General features: G+C 40.1%; 2 protein-coding genes across 2 annotated transcripts in view; one reads left to right on the top strand and one right to left on the bottom strand.

The window, feature by feature from the left end:
• vars2 (valyl-tRNA synthetase 2, mitochondrial) overlaps window positions 1-10,269 on the bottom strand; it is a 32,015-nt gene extending 21,746 nt beyond the window's left edge. Inside the window, 8 exon segments of the mRNA XM_051955595.1 lie at window positions 5,940-6,021; window positions 6,132-6,229; window positions 7,399-7,465; window positions 7,593-7,714; window positions 9,062-9,162; window positions 9,255-9,336; window positions 9,681-9,887; window positions 10,012-10,269. Of these exon segments, the coding sequence (XP_051811555.1) occupies window positions 5,940-6,021; window positions 6,132-6,229; window positions 7,399-7,465; window positions 7,593-7,714; window positions 9,062-9,162; window positions 9,255-9,336; window positions 9,681-9,869 (741 nt within the window). The 5' untranslated portion in view covers window positions 9,870-9,887; window positions 10,012-10,269.
• Window positions 10,270-10,492: 223 nt separating this feature from the next.
• On the top strand, window positions 10,493-22,077 carry ppp1r11 (protein phosphatase 1, regulatory (inhibitor) subunit 11). The gene is made up of 3 exons (XM_022220265.2): window positions 10,493-10,818; window positions 11,956-12,064; window positions 16,664-22,077. Exons 1-3 carry the CDS (start codon window positions 10,741-10,743, stop codon window positions 16,846-16,848), a joined length of 372 nt encoding a protein of 123 aa, XP_022075957.1. The 5' UTR covers window positions 10,493-10,740; the 3' UTR covers window positions 16,849-22,077.
• Window positions 22,078-22,486: the final 409 nt, after the last annotated feature.

Raw genomic sequence — 22,486 nt, 5'->3', positions numbered from 1 at the left:
TTGTACGCACTCTTAAAGTCTGATGCAGCATGGATGTGGGGTCCAGCCCAGCAGACAGCTTTTGAGAAAATCAAAGAGCTCCTCACAACATCACCTACCTTGGTGTACTACGATGTCAACAAGGCGACAGCGGTCTCGGCGGACGCGAGCAGTTACGGGATAGGAGGCGTCCTGTTACAGCTCCATGGCGCAGAGTGGAGACCTGTGGCATACTGCTCAAGACGACTGACCGAGGCTGAGACTCGGTACGCTCAAATCGAAAAAGAGTGCCTTGCGAGCGTGTGGGCATGTGAGCGTTTTCAGATGTACCTCTATGGCCTATCGTCTTTCAAACTCATCACAGATCACAAACCGCTTGTCCCTCTCATGAACTCTCGAGACCTCGATAACGTGCCCCTCCGCTGTCAGAGACTCCTTATGCGGTTAATGAGATTCAACCCAGTGGCGGAGCACATGCCGGGGAAGACTTTAGTTGTAGCAGACCTCCTTTCTAGGAGCCCACAGGCAGAGACAGAACCCGGCCCAACCAGCCCTGCCGACATTGAGTGCTACGTTGCAGCGGTGATGAGCAGCATCCCCGCATCAACCAGGAGAATGGACAGCATCCGGACTGAGACAGCAGCTGACGGGCAGCTCCAACTGGTTATCAGGTACATACAGTCAGGCTGGCCCGAGCATGCAGCACAAACAGACTCCAGTGTTAGGGAATACTTTACAGTCAGAGACGAACTATCTGTGCATGAAGGAATAGTAACGAGAGGGTGCAGGATAGTAATACCCACTACACTGAGGTCAGAGATACTAGATCGCATACACGAGGGACACCAGGGGCTCAACAAATGTAGAGAGAGAGCCAACACCTCAGTATGGTGGCCTGGCATGGCTTTACAAATTACACACAAAGTAGAGAGCTGCATGTACTGTCGTGAGCACAGAAGAGCACAAAACAGAGAACCTCTTCTGCCAACGCCCCTCCCAGACAGACCGTGGCAGAAGATTGGCATTGATCTATGTGAACATGAGAGAGAGAACTTCCTAGTCATAGCAGATTACTACTCGAGATATTTAGAGATACTCCATATGCCAACCACAACGAGTGCTCAAGTAGTTCTTAAACTGAAGGCCACCTTTGCTCGTTTTGGGATTGCTGAGGAAGTCATCAGTGACAACGGGCCTCAATTCAGAAGTGACACTTTTAGAGACTTTGCCCGTGAGATGGACTTTAAACACACAACCTCTAGCCCCCACAACCCACAAGGGAATGGGTTCGCAGAACGCGCTGTCCAAACGGCCAAGAGGATTTTGAGGCAAACTGATCCTGAGTCATTCCATGTCAATTCAACAAATGCTTGTTGCACCACTTTCTCAGATCCTCCCAAAATTTTTTTTGGGCTTTATTTGGGTAATTTTATGAACAAATGCAAAGTATTATGGTTATAAACATACAGTATAAGCAGTAATGATCTAATCTAATACCCATAGTCAGTCCAAACTTAATCCTCGCCTATGATTTTAGGGTTTTAAACTACTAAAAAAAGCAATTTATACTCCTTTTACATGGTCAGAATTTTTTCCCCTTCCAAAACTTTTACCCTTCTGGTGAGAAAAGTATAGAAATGAATGAAAATAAAAAAATACTGGACTGTGGAATTTCCCAAAATATCCTTATTATTTCATGGGCGACTTTATTTTGGGTTTTTCATGCCTCTATTTTAGGACTTATTCTTGTGAAAAGACATTGAAAGAATGAATTTTCTTCTTTACTAATGAAAGTTGCATAAGGTAAAAGTTTTAAAACATTAAAATAAAGCTTATTTATTGATTTATAGGCTGTTGAACTCAGGTGTAGACCCAAAATAGCCTAACTTTAGGCATTAAAAAGTGCATGTGGGATACATGGTACGCGGTTCAAATTTTTTTTGGAGGAACTAGTATGTGTGAAGTATGTGTGAACTTACTTTCATATTTGTTTCTTGTGCCAAAGATGAGCAACTGCTGAATCAATTTACTATATATTTTGATCCTCGTTTTTGTTTTTAGGAACCATTTACATGACCAACTAAAGATGAAAGATGAATCTGAAGCATCAGCATCGTAGTATAAGTTACAAAGGGCATATCTGAAGTTAATTATTATATAGACATTGTTTTTTCTTTCATACAGTAACTGAATAAGAAGAAATGGCATCACTCCCAGACTGCATTCTCAGGACAGCCTCGGTATCGTATTTGACTTATCAGCTGAATTTGAAGATTTGCAAGTGAAATTCATGCACCCAAAAGGTCCCAGCAAGAAGTTCACATGGCCTAGAAAGGATGACGTAGTGTGGGTGCCTACAGCCCACATCCTCTGTCCAATCACTGCTCCTTCAACACGCCGTGGTGGACAGTACCACATATCTGGTGCAGATGATGGCCTGATTTCAGAGAAATTCAAGCAGTTCAAAGGACAGAAATAGTGGTGTGATAAGTTGGGGACAAATTACATGTTTTACATGGGACCTAAGGCAATATAACTCATTTTAACTGCAATATATTAGTTAGAATTCCTAAAAAAACGCCTATAAAACATAGTGCATTTCTTGGTTAAATTGGCCATGAAGGATTCAAGAAACAATGTTGATACTTCAGATATCAATTATTCGGATGTTTATTGTTATACAGACAAAGTTTCATGTTTCTACTCCATGTCCCACATTGGTTTCTGTGCCAATATATGTATGGTGTTTTTCAGTCTGTTTCATAAATAGGCATCGTTTTGAGGTCTAAGGAGACTAGCTAGCTCTTGGATATTTTTAGGTTAGAGAGAACTTTTAAGGTACTTTGAGATTTTTATAACATATGAACCTTGTTACTTATTAAAATTTGTGAAAAAAATGCCTAAATTCTTGAAAAATGCCATTTTCGCCAAATTTTTAAATTGCCCTGTACCACAGAGAAATGGGTATATTCATTCCAAATTTTTTTTTCCTGCTCTATTGTTAAGGTGTTTGAACCCTTCAGATCACTTGTAAGTCTATATCATCAGTCAGTTCCCAGTATTATCTTCCTAAATCAAGCCTTTCTACCTAAAATATCAATTTCCGAGTGGAAAAATAGGGATTTAAATATTTTATAACTTAGCAAATAGCAATCATATGATGTTAAAACTTTGCAAGTAATCTATTCTTATGTTGGGATAGTTAAAAAAAAAGTTTGGAGATGATCAGAGGAGGTCATGCAACAAAATTTCCTCAGATTTGTTGAAATGAGATGGAATGACTCTCCTCTGTCTGCTCTCATGATTTACAGGTCCTCGCCACACAGCAGTACGGGTGTCAGTCCTGCAGAGCTGCTCATGGGCAGAAAAATCAGGACGACACTGCCCACCCTGAACAAGAACTTGCAACCGAAGTGGCCGAATAGAGAGCAAGTCAGAGCACGGGACACTGTGGAGAAGAGCAAACAGGCATTCTACTTCAACAGACATCATGGGGTGAGACCACTCGCACCACTGCAGCAAGGCGACCATGTCCTCACCAGACTGGATAACGACAAGACATGGGCCACACCGGCTGTAGTGGCTGGTGAGAGTACTACGCAGAGGTCTTATCTCGTCGAGACTGGGCAGGGGACTCTGTACAGGCGAAACCGTCGCCATCTGCAAGCGGTGCCCACTGCTGGGGCTCCGGTGAGGGGCAACACAAACTTTGAAACAGATACACCAGACACTCAGGCAGGCCCGACCTTGGGATCCCCTGGTCCTGGGGTGAACTCTGATGGACAGTTCCAGACCCGGTCAGGTAGACTAGTGAAACCTGTCCAGAGACTTGACCTGTGAGGGGACTGTTTATTTGAATCGTTTCGTTAAAAAAAGAATGAAAGAAGGTTATACTTTGTATTTTGAATTTTGCAAATGTTCCCATTTATCCTATGCACTAGTTCTAAACATAACTGAAAGTATTCTCGCTTTAGCCTTAATAGGGCACTGTTGTTACATAAATTTAGAAAGTGTTGTTGTTAATTGCACCAAGTTAGTAGTTAATAATAATTGCCTTATCTTAAAAGGGGAGATGTCAGGAATGTGTGATGTCAGGTATTCTCAGGGACTTTGAGAGTATCGCGAGACGAGAGACAAACAAGGAAGTAGCCTGAGAAAAACGTGTGCACGGTGAATTATCGGAGGTGGAATAAAAACGGCATCTTGAGAGCACCAAAGACTATTTATTTTACATATAAACCCTTCACAGACACTTTCTATTGTCTTCACACCATGAGATACAGCAAATACCAATTAGCAAAAAGAATAATTACAACTTCTCTGCTTGAAAATAGTGAGTCAAGATTTTATATTTTTCTCTGCTAGATGGTCAAAGTTTGTTTTTCTTCTTCTTTGAGAATTTTAATGTAGCTATAGAAGAACTAGTTTCATTTTCAGCTTCCTCCGTCTCATACAGGCGTGAACTAACCGTGACGTCACCCGTTGGTTTCAACGCCGAGAAAATGAAGCCCGGATTCTGCTACTTCCTGGTCGCCGTTTTGGATTTTTTGGAGCCAGTGACGTAAAAAGCGTCATCAAACAGACTGGACCGGAGAGCAACTAGGGACAGGATTGGCTGAGGACTCTCTTATCCCGCCCACATTTTACCGCAGAGGCTTCTGTTGCTGTCTATCAAGTATAGCCACGCCCCTGGCTCCGCCTACTTTAACGATTTATTTAAAATTCAGTATTGATTTATTTTAAGATCGGCCACCTGAGCTCTCATTTTGACCATGAAAACTAACGGGAAAAAAATCCTGAGCTGTAGAACATCAGTCTATCAAATTTTATTTTTTCCAAAAATGAATTGGGGTCTATGGAGAAAAAGCTTTTTGGAGCCAACCCTAGCGGACGGCGTGATATTGCAAGTTTTTGACACTTCCGGGTTGGCTTCAATTCTGGAGCCAGATGCTACGTCCAATATTTATACAGTCTATGGTTTCATACAGCCAAATGTAATGGACCCTGTAGTGCCACCTTCTGACAATATTCAGCCTAGTTTAGTAAAAAGGTCTGAATGCTTACATAACGGAATATTTCAATCTTTTATTTTTAAGAAATTTACAACACATTTGTTTTGGTGATGGCATTTTGTGGACCTTCGACTGATGAAAAAGCCATGCATTGGTTGGCACCTGGGTACATTTTACAACTGCTCTTCCCCACCTCTACCTCAAAGCCTCTCAGATCCTCAGATCAGCTGCTTTTAATTGTTTCATGATCAAAGCTAGTGGGTAAGGAATATCAAGCTTTGCCATTACAGCTCCAAAGCTTTGGAAAAATGATCATTTAGATTTGTTGTTTGAGAAATTGTCAAGTTAAAAGGGGATGCTCAGTGGTTAGCATTGTTGCCTTGCAGCTATAAGTTTGCGTCCTGTCTGGCATCTTTCTGTGTGGAGTTTGCATGTTCTCCGTGTGCAGGTTTTCTCCAGGTTCTCCGGCTTCCTCCCATAGCCCAAAAAACATGCTGAAGTTAATTGGTGATTCTAAATTGTCCAAGGGTGTGAATGTGAGTGTGACTGTTTGTCTCAATGTGTAGCCCTGTGATGTGTCCCCTGACTTCACCCTAAGCCAGCTGAGATAGACTCCAGCACCCTGTAACCCTAATGAGGATTAAGTGGTGTATAGATAATGGATGGACAGATGGATGTTTTATGGCTAAAAAAGATATAAACAACAGACAAAAGACATTCTGTACTTTATTTAATATTGTTTTCCATATTGATTTAGTAAAATCTCCATCTTGATTTTTGCATGTTTTGTTGCTGCCTGACTGATAAACATGTTCAGCACTTTGGTCACCTCAGGCTGTTTTAAAGTTATTAAACATATTAATAACCTGATTTGATTTGTTTTGAGGAAAAAACTGGAAAACCTGAAAGCTTCTGAAAACAATGTACTGTATGTGAATATAATCTTACTGGATCCATAGTGAAACAGGCTCTGCTCCAGTCCAGAGAAGCTCCCAGCATCCTCAGCTGATGGTAGATCTCATCTCCTTTCCTGGGACACGAGGATGTCAGAACTGAAGTCAGCAAAGCAAACAGGGTGTATGCACACCAAACAGTAGATGTAATTTTCATTTAAAGGATGAGGTGAATGTCAAGACTCACTCTTTCTTCCATTTCCACACCTCCTGTATAAACCCGTCTCTGGTAAAGTCCTGTCTGTACTTTCCTTTTTCCCTCAGCAGTCTCCTCTCCACCACTGTCTAACAGACATCAAAAGCAATAAGTAAGATGGAGGACAACACTCCAGATCATTGTCCAGAAAATAACTTGTGTCATATGCAGCCAGTTCCATTACTTTGCAATGCCTAATGGATATATTCCTAAGGTTTTCCCAAAAAAATGGTATGACATCAAGCACAAAGTCTTTATTAGAAGAAAAATGTGACAACCCCAGTAAGTGGGCATGCGCAGACGTATGGCTTGTACTATAGCTGAGAGTCACCAGATTCTAAACATAAGGCCTGAAAACAAACAATATTCAAACCACAGAATGTGCCTTTTCTGCAGATTTAAAATTGATATTTAGATTGGTGCTTTCCATCATCAGATGACTTTGACTGATTTACTGAACCGCAACCATCTTTGGAAAAAAAGAGGAAAAATGTGCTCTTGGCCTGACTAGAACATGCTCCACCTCTCACACAATGTCAGCTGTCCCCAACATTTATATTAGATCTGTGCTAGAAGACGATCTCTTCCAGGTGTGTATGAACACGAGAATCATTTACAAGGACCAACTTACATACAGGCATGTTGAAGTCCTTCTAAGAAAGACTGAACCTCCTGTTAGGTTTGTTTATCAGGAACAGCAATGATGCTCCTGGGTCATGTTTAATAGTCTAAAAGTGTCAGCAACCAAAATATCACAATAAACACAGTTCATATCTTATTGTTAACTCCATTACTAAACATTTCAATTAATATCCAGTGCAGTGGTGTTCTTTACCTCTCACAGATCACGTTACAATTAGGATAATTTACTTGTTTTCATTTTAAAAAATCCATGTTAAAACTTCTTTTAATGTACACCTGAAAGATCCACATATAAAATACAACAGTTTCACATGACATTGATTAATTTAAAATTAGATTTAACATTTTGGAATTCTTTTTATGGCATGATGTTGATAAATTAAACAAGACACCGCTTCTGTTCAGGGTGGGTTTGCAAATATGTCAAATCATTTTATTGTATATGTTGATTACATTTAGCCAAGCAGAAGAAGTTTCATTTTGAAAAAAAAATATAACTGTTTTGTTTTTTTTACTTTAAAATGGGTCAATTTGACCCACAACATAACAGGAGGATTAACAACATGTGGAGCCATTCCTTTAAATAAAGGACGAAGAAGAGATGGAGCTGTCTTACCTGAGTTGCAATACCTGCATGGTCACATCCAGGTACCCACAGCACCCTATATCCTTTCATCCTCCTCCTGTTGGATTACAAATTGATGTATGAATAATTCATCAAGAGATAAACTCTTTTTGGACACTCTGACTCAACTCTTAACTTCAAAATAAATATTCACACAACATGCTGCAAATGCTGCTTGCAGTTACCATCGAACCAGAGCATCTTCTATGGCAACAGTCAAAGCATGGCCCAGGTGCAGAGAGCCAGTCACATTTGGTGGAGGGATACATAGAGAAAAAGTCTGATCCACAGAGTGGGACAGCTGCTCCTGAAAATGGATGAGAAATGAACATAGCTCACGTGTGTGTGTGTGTGTAAGCCGTTTCCACTGCATTATTATTCCATACATACTGAAATTGAATTAGTCGTCCGTTTTTATTGTTAAAAAGCTGAAAGTGTTTTTAACTGTTTGGGTAGTTTTTTTTTTTAATTATGGAAAACAACAATAGTTTTATTTGTATAGCACTGAACATAAAATATTTACTAAGTGTTTTAAGAAAGTGTGTGCCTTTTACTGTGGGCAGTCTAAGGCACACCTGTGCACTAATCATGGTGTCTAATCAGCATCTTGATATGGCACACCTGTGAGGTGGGATGGATTATCTCAGCAAAGGAGAAGTGCTCACTATCACAGATTTAGACAGATTTGTGAACAATATTTGAGAGAAATGGTGATAATGTGTATGTGGAAAAAGTTGTAGATCTTTGAGTTCATCTCATAAAAAATGGGAGCAAAAACAAAAGTGTTGCATTTATATTTTTGTTGAGTGTATTAACCTCAACCAAATGAAACTGTTTTTTTTTTAAAGAAATTGAGGCCAAAAATGTTAAATTGTGCCTCTGCTGGAACCATTGAATCCTTTGGATCTGTGCAAGCATTTTTGTCTGTCACCATCAAATTTGATGGAGTTGGAAGTTATATTTCTAGAGATCCTGAACCCTTAAAGATAAGTCCCCAGGTAAGACATTTTTGAGAGTAAAATTACTAAAATTCCCAGGTCAAAAAATATAGAAAATGCATGCCAAATTATTTAGTAGAACTTAGTTTTGGGTCATAGGTTGTTCATAATTAAACTCTAAACAAAATTTGAGATAGTTGGAGAAACACCTTTATCTGAAAAAACTTGACCCTAATGTGCAGACTGAGATGGGATTACATAGCAGGTAAAACTAAGAGCAAAATAATGTATTTCAATACCAAATAAAAACTATCAGTAATCTGATACATATCAAGGTATGGGGTACATTTTAAGGTGCAAATTTGTCTGATGTGTGCATTTATATTATGGGTTATTTATAGAATGACTCTTTCTGTTGCATGTTAGGCTCTTATTATCATAGTAAGTAAACAATACAATTGAACAAGGTCTGTGTCTGCACAAATAACAATAACAACATTTTTGCTTCAGTTCTACCTTCAGTCAGATTACAGATAACAGATTCGGCTACATGAACACAGTTGTCTTGATGTACATTAATTCTGAACTGTTTAATGTAAAAGAATGCGTAAAAAAATGAAGTTCTATTTATTACTCGCATAACTTTAGAACAGAAAGTCATCAATTTAGTGTATTACCAGTTATAAGAAGTTGCTTTAAAACGTTATAATTCTCACGTGTCGTTCAGGACTGAAGAATCCCTCTTTTTCCCACCACTGATACCAGCTGGACTCCACATACTCTGGACTGTACGAGGACGGAAATGGCAAGCTAGTGTCTGCACAAAAGAATAAAAACTGCTTTCAGTCTGCAGAGAATCATCACAGGGAGATAAGCAGGTAATGGAACCAGTAACAGGAAGTCAGTCACCTTTTTTTGCCCCGGGAGATGTATGGGCAGTGTAAACAATCTTTGGCTTCTCACTCCAACTCAGTGATTTAACTTCAGCACTCTGAAAACACACATACCCAAGTTCAAACAGAGTCACAATTATCTTATGAGTGATACTAACAACTATATTTTAAAAAAAAGCTTAACAACAGTACTAGATTTTTTTTTAATCAAATGAGTTAAAATGTATTATGATTTATGTGAGTACTTGTTTACTTCTATACGACAGTCTTAGCTACAAAATGAAATCATACAAGTGTAAAATAGAGCCTATTTTGCCTGAAGTGATTTTCTGAAAAAACAACAACAAAAAATCAAGATATTACACCACTCTAATGTGAGTGATGGTCTGAGCCTGGCCACCTTTTAAAAACTGTCCATATCCTGTTTTAGTTTCCAACTTACACTGTGTTGACTTGACAGTATGGCCTCCTCACGAGCTCGTCTCCTCCTTTGTTTCTCTGCTTGGGGCCTTGGAGAGGACTTTGACGGAGAAGGAAATGGATGTGAAGGTTTTGGTGGGTTGCTGGAGCAGAGTCTGACTGCCTTTCTCCCTGGAAGCCACAAACTCGGAAACCGAACTGCCCTCCACATTCTCAATAATGCACTATGCTGGAAACAAAAAAAGAAACCACAGTTATGCTATGGCAAAGTCGTCTATATGAAATACTGGCTACACACAAAATTAGTTTCTCTGCGATGGCAGTTGACGTTTCAGTCAACTGGGTTTACTTACTGTGCTTTCAGTACAGTGCCCACCGTTTTCGACCTTTTAACTTTATTTTGTAAATCCCGGAAAGGGCATTTGGAAATATAGCTACTTATATGCAAACATTATGTCACTGCATGATATTTTAGAAAAATTGTACCACATCGCATTACTCTATTTTAATCTAAAACAAAAAACAGCGTACTCTCTGCACGAGGATGCTGTTTGATTACGGGCTGGTATATTTTCACGGACAAGTGGAACTAAGTGCTGTCCGTCTCCAAATATCTTCCCCACAGCAACAAGAAAAAGGGACAGAGCATATACGTCATTGGAGCATACTACCAAATTTATATAATAAAATAACTTGTGAAGCTATTAATTGCCAAAAAATACATTATTGACATAATAAATACTACAAATAGCACAAACAAAATAATTATACAATCCAGTGATTGGGTGTGATGTGTTTTATTTCTTTGATTCACGCTGATAGTTTTGACCTGAAAACATGACACTTCCGGTTTGAGTCTGACTGCTTGTTGTGGAGCTTGACTTGTGTTAGCCGCATCTCACTACTGATCCACACGTCCTATTCTTCAGGCCAACATTTTTTCATTAATAATACAGCTTGTGAGTGGAGTACGTCTGTAATTGTAGCTGTCAGAACGTTATATTACACATCAGTGACGCGTCACTCTGGTTCGTTAGCATCTTTAAGCTAGCTAACAGCAGGTTAGCAAAGCAGTACCAGGGATGGCAGAGGTTCCCGGGACATCAAGTGAGACGATAACGGAGACAGTACAGACGAGCACGCCGCCACCGCCCCAGCAGGTAAATGCTCAAGAGCTGGTCGTAAAGACTGTTTGTACTGTTTTGCCTACCACTGGTCAAGTAGAATACAAACACGTTTTTACAGCGCTAACGATGTCGTGCTACCTGTACACAGTGGTCATTATATTAGCCTGGGATTGTAATAGCCCTGCCTTGTCAAGCTTCACGCGGCCCAGTCCGTTAGGTACGTCAAGTTCCAATAAATCACGGTGCTTGTTCGGATTTTAGCTAGTAACTTTGGACATTACAGCAGCCACAGAGATGTCAAACCTTCTGCTTGTTATGAATTAACAGTAACCCCCTGTGGTTGGAATGACAGGTTGTGGTTCTCCGGACAGGTTCAGTTGTGGTTCTGAATGTAGACACACTAATAATCGAACTATCGACGTTTTCTTGCTTTACTGATATTATAAATAGGCTGTCACATCGCATAATTCAACTGTAACAATATACTGAAGGATGCATCTGATGTACATTTTAAGTGTATCAGTCATAAATATGTAGAAGCCACTGTTCATGTGCTTCTTGTCAATGTCCATATTTTTCCAGTTGGGTCTTTGTATCCTTGTCCCATTGAAGAGAAATCTAAATTATGCATGCAGGACACGTTAGTCTTCTCCTAGCTCTGTGTGTGACTTTTTTCTGTTTCACCATGATAATGCTCTGATTTGGGAATAAGTGGTTTTCCGCTTAAATGTAGAACAACTTCATTGATTTGTACAAATCCAACACTTCTAGGTAGAATTTTAAGGCTGGCTACAAGTGCTGTTAAGTCACTCCATCTTGTTTCACCAAATGCCCCATGCCTGACCATCCTCGCTCACTGGAGAGGTGTGAGGTGAAAGACATCCATCCATCGTCTATGCACCACTTGAGCCTCTGTAGAGATTGCTGGGGGGCTGGAGTCTATCCCAGCTGATTTAGGGTGAAGTCAGGGGACACCTTGGACAGGTCACCAGTCCACCATGTGGCCAATGCAGAGAGACAGACAACCAAGCACACTCACATTCACATAATTTAGAATGACCAATTAACCAGGATCCAGGTCCTTCTTCCTCTGTGCTGACATGGGTTAACACTTGGCCCAATTTATATTTGATGCCCAGTATCTTACAGCAGACCTCTTACGTGTTACAGGAGGGACGAAGCTTGACGATCAAGCTGAGGAAGAGAAAGACTGAGAAGAAGGTGGAGTGGTCTAGTGACACTGTCGACAATGAACACTTGGGAAGAAGGTCTTCAAAGTGTGAGTTTGTCTTCCTTATTACAACAGACACAGAAATGTAATTAAGTTAATGTTATGATGGTATTCTGAATCAAATGACCTACACTGAGTCAGCCACAACATTAAAACCACCGAGCTAATAGTGTAGGTTGGAAACAGACATGGCCTCCACAAGACTTCTGAATCTGTTCTGTACCATAAGGGTGTAAGTTGTCAATGTCAGATCCTTAAAGTCCTTGAAATTGCTCGGTGGAGACTTTAGGGATTAGACTTGTTTTTCCAGAACATCGCAGAGATGCTTTATGACTTTTTGCTGTGTGGCAGCCTGCATGTTGCCATAAAGGAGTGCACTTGGTCTGCTACAATGTTCAAGAAGGTGGTACATGTCACTGGAACAACCACACGAATGCTCGGACCCAAGATTTCACAGAAGAACTTTGTCCAAAGCGTCTCACTGCTTCTGCCAGCTCACTTTCTTCACATAGTGCATTCTGCTGCCATCTCTTCAGCAAGTAAACAGAGACACTCATTCCACGGTGTAAAGAAAATGAAATTCATCATACCAGATCACCTTTTCTGCTCTATGGTCCACTTTTGATAGTCGCCTGCTCATTGTTGGTGCTTTGAATGGTGTGCGGCTACATAGCTAGCTGTGTTGCACTGTGTGCTCGAACACCTTTTTATCATAGCCAACATTAATGCTTTCAGCCATTTTTGATACTGTATCTCTGAGATCAGACCACATGGGCCACTTGTCACTCTAACCCTTATAACCTTGACCACTTTTGGTAGGTACATACCACTGCATACTGAAAACGCTATACAAGACCTGCCATTTTGAAGATGTTCTGTCCCAGTCATCTAGCCATCACTATTTCGATCTTGTCCTATTCTCTCTAATTCCTACACTGCCCATTGCACTAATAATTGTTTCTGCTTCCAACAGATCTGCTTCAAGAACAGAAGGTTTTAATGTTGTGACTGATCACTGTAAAATACCTTCACTGAAAGTTGTAGGCCTTTGGAGACAAGCTACATCTAAATTCACAGTCAGATATTTGGAGCCTGTTACACGGCATGGTGTTGGTGAACCCAAAAGCAGACACTCAGGGACGGGCAGAAAATTAAATGATTTAATAAACAAACTCAACTCAAAACACTCCACACGGGAGGCACAAAAAATAAACAGGACAGGGAACAAACTAAACCAAGGGCGACGGACCAGACGGGCCTATAACTAAACAAACGGGAGACTCACAAATTATCAGTCCTGGGTGGGGGTCGGGAGCCAGGGCAAGGATAGAGTAGACGGGGATTGGTGGCAGGGTCGTGGCGGGGACAGCGGGGTGGGTGAGACCGGAGCAGACAGGGAAGTCTAGAGCGGAGGGGAACCAGAGCAGACCAGACAGATATAAATCCAAGTGGTAGCAGATGAACAGAGCAGACCAGACAGGTGTTCTTCAGTCAATGACCCAGCACTGAGTGTTTGGCAGAGCCAGGCTTTATGTGCTGCTGATTGGTGATTACCTCCAGCTGTGGTCCCTCTGCAGCTGGAGAAAATGCTCTGATGATCCGTGCAGCACAGAGGGGGGCGGAGCCGACAGACAGGCAGGGGACCACAGCTGAACTGTGACAGGAGCCAGTTCTTCCAAAGGAACTTCTGTTGCAACCGACTTCTTTAAATGAACCAATTCAAACATGAAATTATGTAGAATTTACTTCCTCTCCCCCCCCCCACCCCACCCCCCCTCCTTTTTACTTACTTTTTTCTTTTTACACTGTGGCTCTGCACACCTTGGGATGAGTAATAGTAACTCTTTCCATGCAGATAAATGTATTAAGTTATCGTACTCATCTTAGAATAAATGACAACCCTTGCAACTTGAGTTCACACTCTCTCATTATTTGAATCTTTAGTATCAACTCAGTCTGTACATCCGTGGTGTAAATACTAATGTTATGTGACATTTTATGGTGAAAACTGTAAAATGTATTGAAGTACAGGCTACTTCGGCTGTAGCCCTCCTGCACCTTAATTCATGACAGCATGATGAGAGTTGAAGTTCCAAAATTCAGATATGTTCAGTTTTTAAATTTTGCATCATCAACGCTGGTTTTTACACACACTACCAGCCAAAAGTTTGGACACACCTTCTCATTTAATGTTTTTTATTTATTTTCATGACTATTTACATTGTAGTTTCTCACTGAAGGCATCAAAACTGAATGAATGCATATGGAATTCTGTAGTAAATAAAAGTGTGTGAAGTAAGTCAAAACATGTTTTAGATTTGAGATTTTTCAATTTAGCCACCCTTTGCTTTGATTACTGCTTTTCATACTCTTGGCATTCTCTCGATGAGCTTCATGAGGTAGTCACCTGAAATGGTTTTCTAACACTCTTCAAGGAGTTCCCAGAGATGCTGAACACTTGTTGGCCCTTTTGCCTTCACTCTGCGGTCCATCTCACCCCAAACCATCTGGATTGGGTTTAGGTCAGGTGACTGTGGAGGTCAGGTCATCTGATGCAGCACTGCATCACTCTCCTTCTTGGTCAAATAGCCCTTTGACAGCCTGTAGGTGTGTTTGGGGTCATTGTCCTGTTGAAAAATAAATGATGGTCCAACTAAACGCAAACCGAATGGGATGACATGTCACTGCAGGATGCTGTGGTAGCCATGCTGGTTAAGTGTGCCTTCAGTTTTTAATAAATCCTGAACAGTGTCACCACCAAAGCACCTCCTCTTCCATGCTTCATGGTGGGAACCATGCAGCCGCAAGGCCGCCGGCAGCCGCGAGGCGGCCATCTCTCAATTGTCCTTCGACCTTCAAAAAATTCCTGGATCCAGATGGTGATTTGGATCACCTCCAAAATCTAATCGATTCTTACTCTTGCTCTTCCGGACATCCTGTAAAAATTTGGTGAAAATCCGTCCTTGACTTTTTGAGTTATGCTGTTAACAGACAGACAGACACACACACACACACGGACACGCAGACGGACAGACAGACAAATGGCATGGCGGAGGTATGCGCTCTCCGAGTGCTTTTCTAGTATTAATCATGAAACGTGCTAAAAACATGTACAGCACACATGGCGTGTGAGGTGATGACATTTCTGAGCAAGGTAATCCCAAAAATTACCATTTATGGAATGCATAAATTAACCATTATGATCATCATGATTATTTTAAGTTAAAGAGGGCAAAATTTAGTATAAAATGCCAAGAGTTTGAATGTGTCGTATGATGGATTACACTTGAATAAGTTGCCATAATGTCAAAATTCGTTTATCTCAGAAATCATTTCTGCCCACACTCATTGATCCCCAAACTAATTCATATAAAGGTTAAGGTAATTAATTTTTCATTCAGCCTTAAAGCTGCTGTCCGGAGTTTCCGTTTGTTTTCAATTTATGTATCATTGTTTAACAAAGCTTAAATGTGTTAGTCTAGTTCGATACTATAATATAAAGTTAGTATAACACGATATGAAAATTTATTCCTGAGCTCCGCCTTCCTCTCATAGACCCCCATGTTATTCCAAAAAGCGCCGGTCGCTGCCGACCAATCAAGTTCGAGCTTCAGCTTTGTCATGCTGTCAATCAACGGTTACGCGCACAGCAAGCAAGCCCATGCAGAGGTGGGCGAGCTACGCACTACGCAACCGCGCGCACATTTGTTTTGCTTGTGGAGGAGAGAGCATCAGGGATCAGCAACTTCCAGAAAAGTTACCAATCCCACGGCTTGTCAGGCCAAGAGACTGCAGGACGTTTTTTGGCTCAGGGTGCTCGCGTCGCTCCCCGACCACGGCCTCCATAGCCCGCCTGACGGCTTCGTTTAGATGCCCGACCTCTGGAGGAAGATGTTGGGGCGTCTGAGACATACTCTTTGTCAGAGGAGTCATGCAATTCTGAACTCTAGATGGAAATAAATAAACAATGTAACACATATACACGCGTAAATGCACCAAGTTTGATAAACAACGTCATCGAGAGGGATACACGAGTGTAATCACATATTGAAACTTTACTCGTTCGTCCTAGCAGATTCATGTTATTTTGGTATTAGGACAAGTTAGACTCAATACAGCATTCTAACGTAATTCCTTTATTATTTACTAAATGTACTAAATGTAGAAGAGTGGAAAACAGCAAAACAGGAAAGATGCTGCAGCACTCCGGGCACTTCTCTCATGTACTGCGCGCGTGCACAAATAAAGGGGCGAAATCAGAGGGAGGGAGGGTGGGACCAACAGTGTTTTGGGAGACGCTGCGATTCAAACTCCGGACAGCAGCTTTAATGATCTTCCAAACTCATGCATACCCAGAGCTGGCGTGCATTAAAAAGTAAATAAAATCCTTGATACATAATTCTGCAGTGATTAAGAGGAAGGTTTCGCTCTGTTTCTATCTCTGGCACAACTTGATTTATGAAATCCAGCAGCAGCTGGAAAGCTATTTTTATCACAAGCTCCTTTTAAGACCAGAAATGTCTGAACAAAGTGTCACGCTGAATTTTAGATTTTCAGAGAACTAGCAGCGTATGATGAGTCAGTGAAGCCTTGAGCTATAGATGAAGATCCCCTAGATCAGTTCTAATCCTTCGTGTTGTGTTTCAGGTTGCTGTATTTATGAGAAGCCCCGACAGTTTGGAGAGTCGTCCTCTGAAAGCGAGGGAGACGACGATGATGAAGGGTGTGGCAGCGCTCACTGTATTCTGGGCCACGGCAGGAGAGGTCATGGACAGAGGGGGGGCGGGGAGACCACAGTTCCTCCAAACTCTGGAGGGTCGCACACCCACTAGTGAGCACTGAGGCTGATTGTGGGGTTTTCTCACCACGACGGTGACACATTACGAAACTGCACTCTTGTTTTTAGTTTAGCTCCATCACTGGCAAACCTGGTGCTGTGTTGCAGTCATGAGTCAGAAAGTCCCAGCTGTCTGAGCAGAATTACGTCTGCACTGCTGCTCTGCTCTGAAACACACAGAGCAACATCATGGATTATTGAATTAGGCTAATTGAAAGTCATGCTCTCCTCTCAATATCTAAAAGCATGCTCAGTATTGTGCTGAATAACATATGTAATGTGGAATGATGGCTCATTCACAAAGTAGGCATACTGTTAATAAAGGGTAATTTCAGTGTTTTTGCATGTTTTAGCCCTTCTACAATACATCACACACCATATGCAGTACATTACTGTTGCACATTTCCAAAGCATGTAAAATACAGTAATGGTAGATTTTCAAATGCTTTTGTGTTTTCTGGTCAGCTGTTGGCTTCCATTCCTTTCACTCTGCTATGAAAATAAACTTTAAGGTTTGTAATCCATCACATTGATCTTTATGCTTTCATTTTAGTCCGTGTTGTGTGGACAGACAATTAATGTCATCGCTGATGACCCGATAATCTGCCAAATGTTTTCTCAGTTAAATAAGTATTTTTTTCTCTATTATTTTTGTCAACAGAAGTTTTGCAATCTTGTGAAAATGATTTTTATGACAATCAACTTATTGATAGAAGTTTTGTTGATTAACTCATTAGTTTTTTTGGTTCTTGTAGAATGTCAAAGAGAAAATGGGCAAGTTTGAGTCTTGAAATGACATTTTAAAATGGGTTGTTTATCCAAAACCCAAATATATTAACTTATCTGATTATGCTGCTCAAACAGTCAACAGTTTTCAATTGATGAGCTGTTTTTAAACAAAATGCATCATCACCCACTGCCCAGTTGTAACTAGTTTTATTTGACACATTTTGGCCAGTTTGCCCCTTCTACAAACTACACTTTAGACACATTACCAGAACTCTATTCTAGGAAGAGCTACAGGACTTGAACAATACATTGCCATACCGTAATAATGAGCGGCTGCCAATGACACACACAAAACCATTTCAAAAGTACTTTGGAAAATGGTCATCAGCAGGAATGTGAGGTCATCACTTGACTAAAACGGAAAAAGCATCAATTATAATATCACTGTAATCAGAGCAGGCTCCATGCCTCTATTTCCAAGGCAAAATGCAATCACACTGCACCGTCTGCAGCAGTATAATGGACTTTCTGACTGTGAGGCATCTCTGGAACACAGTATATGAGGAGTTTTGAAGAGTTGGAGCTAGTGAGGCAATAATATGCAGTCTGGAGGTGTAATATCCTTTGATGAAGTGGAAGACTTAATTGTATGTAATGCAGCACATTGTTTTTTTAAATTTATTTTCTGGTTTTAATTCTGAACTTGCTGATATTCGAAGCTGACCACAGTCTGTGTGTGAGAATTAGAATACAGTGGATTGAAGACTGGCTGCTCACAAAGATCTTGGTTTTATTTTGAGTTCAGTGTTTGCTGTTTTTGATTTGTAGATCAGTTACAAAGCTAATGTAGTTTTTGTGATGATTGCTGACAATCCATATTTGGCAGTACTCTAACTCCATAATTACTACATGTGATTTCAGCACCTCCCATATTATCTGTTAGACGTACGTCATCAGTTTTAGGGAATCCAGCTCTGTTCTTACCTGCAGGTTCTGCTGCAATAGTGCAGCTCACTCACAAGTTAGTTGGATCATGACTTAACCTTACAGTAGCAACACAAAACATTTTCAGTCATTCTCAGATAAATAATGACTCTATCTTACAGACTTGGGCTTTATTTGTTATTTAGGATTTTTGTGAAATCATTTGATTTTGCTTTTTTCACTAAAGTATAAAGAAGCTATAATAATGATCAGTAATGCAATGTCATCAAATAAAATCAGTACATGTAAAAAAAATCTGACTCCTTCCTGCAGCTGTAGGACCACGTAACCACGTTAATCTGGATTCCTTATTTGCAAACATCGACCTGTATACAACTAAAGTGATGACAGTATAATTTCTGTTGAGGAAGTTCTTGTAAAAGTTGAAACGCATTAACATAAGTGTCATGAATTTTTTCTCCAATCCAAGTGGTGTCTTAGGCCCATAATTTCTGAACTATTTCCAGAAAGTTTCCATTGGAAAAAAACAGGTCAACTGGGACCAATAGCAGAAAGTTGTTACATTTTCAGTAAATTAATTCCACATAACCCAGAGAGAAAGTAAGGTTTAAAATGGAGCTTTTCTTTTTTATTGAGTTTTCCATTAACTTCACTATAATATATGTTGTTTGCGGCACACATTGGAGGTAGGAAAATAATAAAAACAGAGAACAGCTGCTGCAGTATTTTGGTTACAGTATTTAAGGTTGCCATTCCCCTCCCATGTCCTGCCTGTCCCATCCCACCCCAGCCCTCCCTTCAGCCCAAGGCCCAAATCTTCCATATGTGATTGTACTATGTGTGATCAATCTAAGATGATTGCAAAAATGGCAGGCATATATATGTCGTGATGAGATAGTATTTTTTTTCTCCCATTGCACATCAATGGAGCTTTTCTTTTTTTAATGCTTTTTTTAAAATTGCATTTACAAAATTATGAAGTTCTCTCTTAGAAATGTCTTTGACATTATTAGAGGAAATGGACCTACAGTATGGAGTAAAAAATAACTGAAAGAAAAGAAAAATGTTCTAAATAGTTTTTAGGAGAGAGCATAGGAATTGCTGAATTACAAAAGAATCTGTTTGTGTTATCATCACAGTTTATTCACAACGAGGTCGTAAGTACAATAAACACGTTCATATGAATGTAAGAAATATAACTGAAAAAACTGACTGCTTTACATTTAGTTTGATTTACTGCTGTATGAATCCAGCTCATAAATTGGTCACTCAATGCTATTTTATTGTTTATTGTTTGTGGCTTTAGCAACAGTTTTTTTTCTTTTCTGAGAGACTTTGGCACACTGACGTTGGTTTTTCGTTTGGTTAAAAACAAATTTATTTTGACTGATATCTTAGCCAGTATATTCAAAGACATTATTGGTTGATGTATTATTGAATATTTTTGAAATTCTCAAATATGATTGGAATTAGCCTCAAACATCTAGTATCATTCTGACTAGAGGGGGACTCTGTTTGAAAATCACTCATTTGAAATGATGCATAGCCATTCTGTAGCCATAGCACCATGCCAGCCAGTCATGCCTGTGCCCATTTTGCTTTTCACTGACGTTGCTGTTACTTCAAAGTAGTACATCAGGAGCTAAGTTCATCTGAGGCTGAAATGCTGTACGTTGGCCAAACTGCATTAGCTGGTTTGAGATTAGCTAGGTGATCTAATCAGGTTAGCATCATGTAAGCCTGGATTAGTCAAACTAAGTAAAAAAAAAAATAAAAAAAAGGTCTGAGTCCTGCGTTCATTTTACTGAAGAGTGACAAAGGTTTTATCAGGAATGTGTTGATGTTTACCTAACATCTGTTCAATGTGGAGCTTTTAATTCTCATATGATGCTGGACAGTTGAATGAAACTCACTGCGTCATATTTTAGTTTGTGAGTAAAACTTGTGACACTGTCCACAGTACTCTGATCCTTCCATCAACACATTAGTGTCTATATACACTGCCTGTCCAAAACAAAGTCGCCACTTAGATTTAACAAAGCAAATAGGTAAGAGCCTTCCATTGGCCTTCTACTAAACAGCTGTGTAGCTCTAAGAAAGCCACTGATCAGTGAGGCTAGTGAGAAAAAAGGCTTCAATTTGCTAGGTAGCATAAAGATTGGACTGTGGAGCATTGGAAGAAGGTCATGTGATCTGATGAGTCCAGATTTAGCCTGTTCCAAAGTGATGGGGGCATCAGGGTAAGAAGAGAGGTGGATAAATGATGCACTCATGCCTAGTGCCTACAAGCCTGTGGGGTTAGGGTTATGATCTGGGGTTGGTCAGGTCGAGCAAAGAATGAGGTCAGCTGACTACCTGAATATACTGAATGATCAGGTCTTTCCATCGATGGAGTTTCTCTTCGCTGATGGCATGGGCATGTTCCAAGATGACGATTCCAAGATTCATGGGGCTCACATTTTGAATGAGTGGTTCAGGGAGCATGAGACATCATTTTTACAAATGGACTGGCCTCCACCTCAGACCTCAGCCCCATTGGGGCTTTGGATGTTTGGGATGTGCTGGAGAAGACTCTGAGCAGCTCTCCCATCGTCAATATAAGATCTTAGTAGAAAATGAATGCATCTCAGGACAGAAATAAATGTTGTGACATTGTAGAAGCTTATCAAAACGATGCCACAGTGAATGTATGTTGTTCTCAGAGCTAAAGGTAGTCCAATGATATAATGGAGTGTCTGACTTTTTTTGGATGGACAGTGTACATTTACACGGTACATTTGTGCAATTCTTAATTTGTTTCGTGTTTTTGCCTTCAAAAACAAAACAATCAAACAAAAAACAATCAAACCAGACCGATAAGCAGTATCGGTAAACGTAATAGTACCATTCAAATCCTAACGATACCCATCCCTATGAGTGAAGGGAAAGTAGAGGATGGTTGTGTTGTAAACATCAGTGTGGATATGTAAAAGAAAAAGAGTATTTTAAATGTACTAATTCACCTAACTGCTTGGATGAAGCACTCACAGGTTCGCATTAAATTCAGCTGCATGTCAGAAAATCAAATGTATAATTTTAATCTATGAACTTTACTTTAAAATGATGGATATTTGTGCTTTTCCTGCTATGCTATGAAAAGTGTCTCACATGATTTATCGCTGTATACCAATGAAGACGCAGCGTTCTATGAACTGAGGTCCTGTCCTGACCAGGGTGTGAATGTGTAATTGGATCACAGCTAAGATGGTGTACAGAACAGATGAGGTGAAGCTGCATGACTGCAGACCCAGGCATTGTCTCAGCTATGACCACAACTTAACCTGATACACACTTCATCATCATCATCCTTCTCTACAGTTTCAGACCAAGTTTGATATGTGCCAGAACTGTGTATTATACTCAATTCATTTATGACACCACTTTATGTACACTCATTGACATAACTACATGTGTACATTGTTCTTATACTGGCAATACACCTTCCTGTATATACTATTGACATTATGAAAACAGATTTAATGTTAATTAAAGTTTTGGACTGTGATTAAAATGGTTTACCTTTGTGTGTTATATATTAGAGAGGAGTAGGGCACTAGTAAGGCATATTATATGGAGTATGAATACATTTGAAATTAAACGTACTTCTCACTCTTCCCCCAAACAAAAATATACAAAAAGGGGTTGACAGACTTAAATAAATGAATCCATATTTGCAGTGTTGCATGAATATAAAAAGCAAGGTGTTTCTGTTTCGTGTTTTCTAAAGGCTTGATTAAAACATCCCCAAAAGGCCGCAAATGGCTTGTGACAATTTGATGCGCTGCAGCTTTGTTTGGAATGACAGACAATGCAAGGCTTTTGTACAGTATCAGCTGATGTGATTAGAACTTCGAAGCTGCATTGATTTTTTTTTTTATAACTTTTAAAAAATGTGTCGCTCATTGTAACAACCCCGCCTA

Source organism: Acanthochromis polyacanthus, chromosome 11, assembly GCF_021347895.1.
Source record: "Acanthochromis polyacanthus isolate Apoly-LR-REF ecotype Palm Island chromosome 11, KAUST_Apoly_ChrSc, whole genome shotgun sequence".
Lineage (NCBI taxonomy): Eukaryota > Metazoa > Chordata > Actinopteri > Pomacentridae > Acanthochromis > Acanthochromis polyacanthus.
Note: the sequence above shows the minus strand (reverse complement) of the source record. Positions and strands in the feature narration are given on the sequence as shown.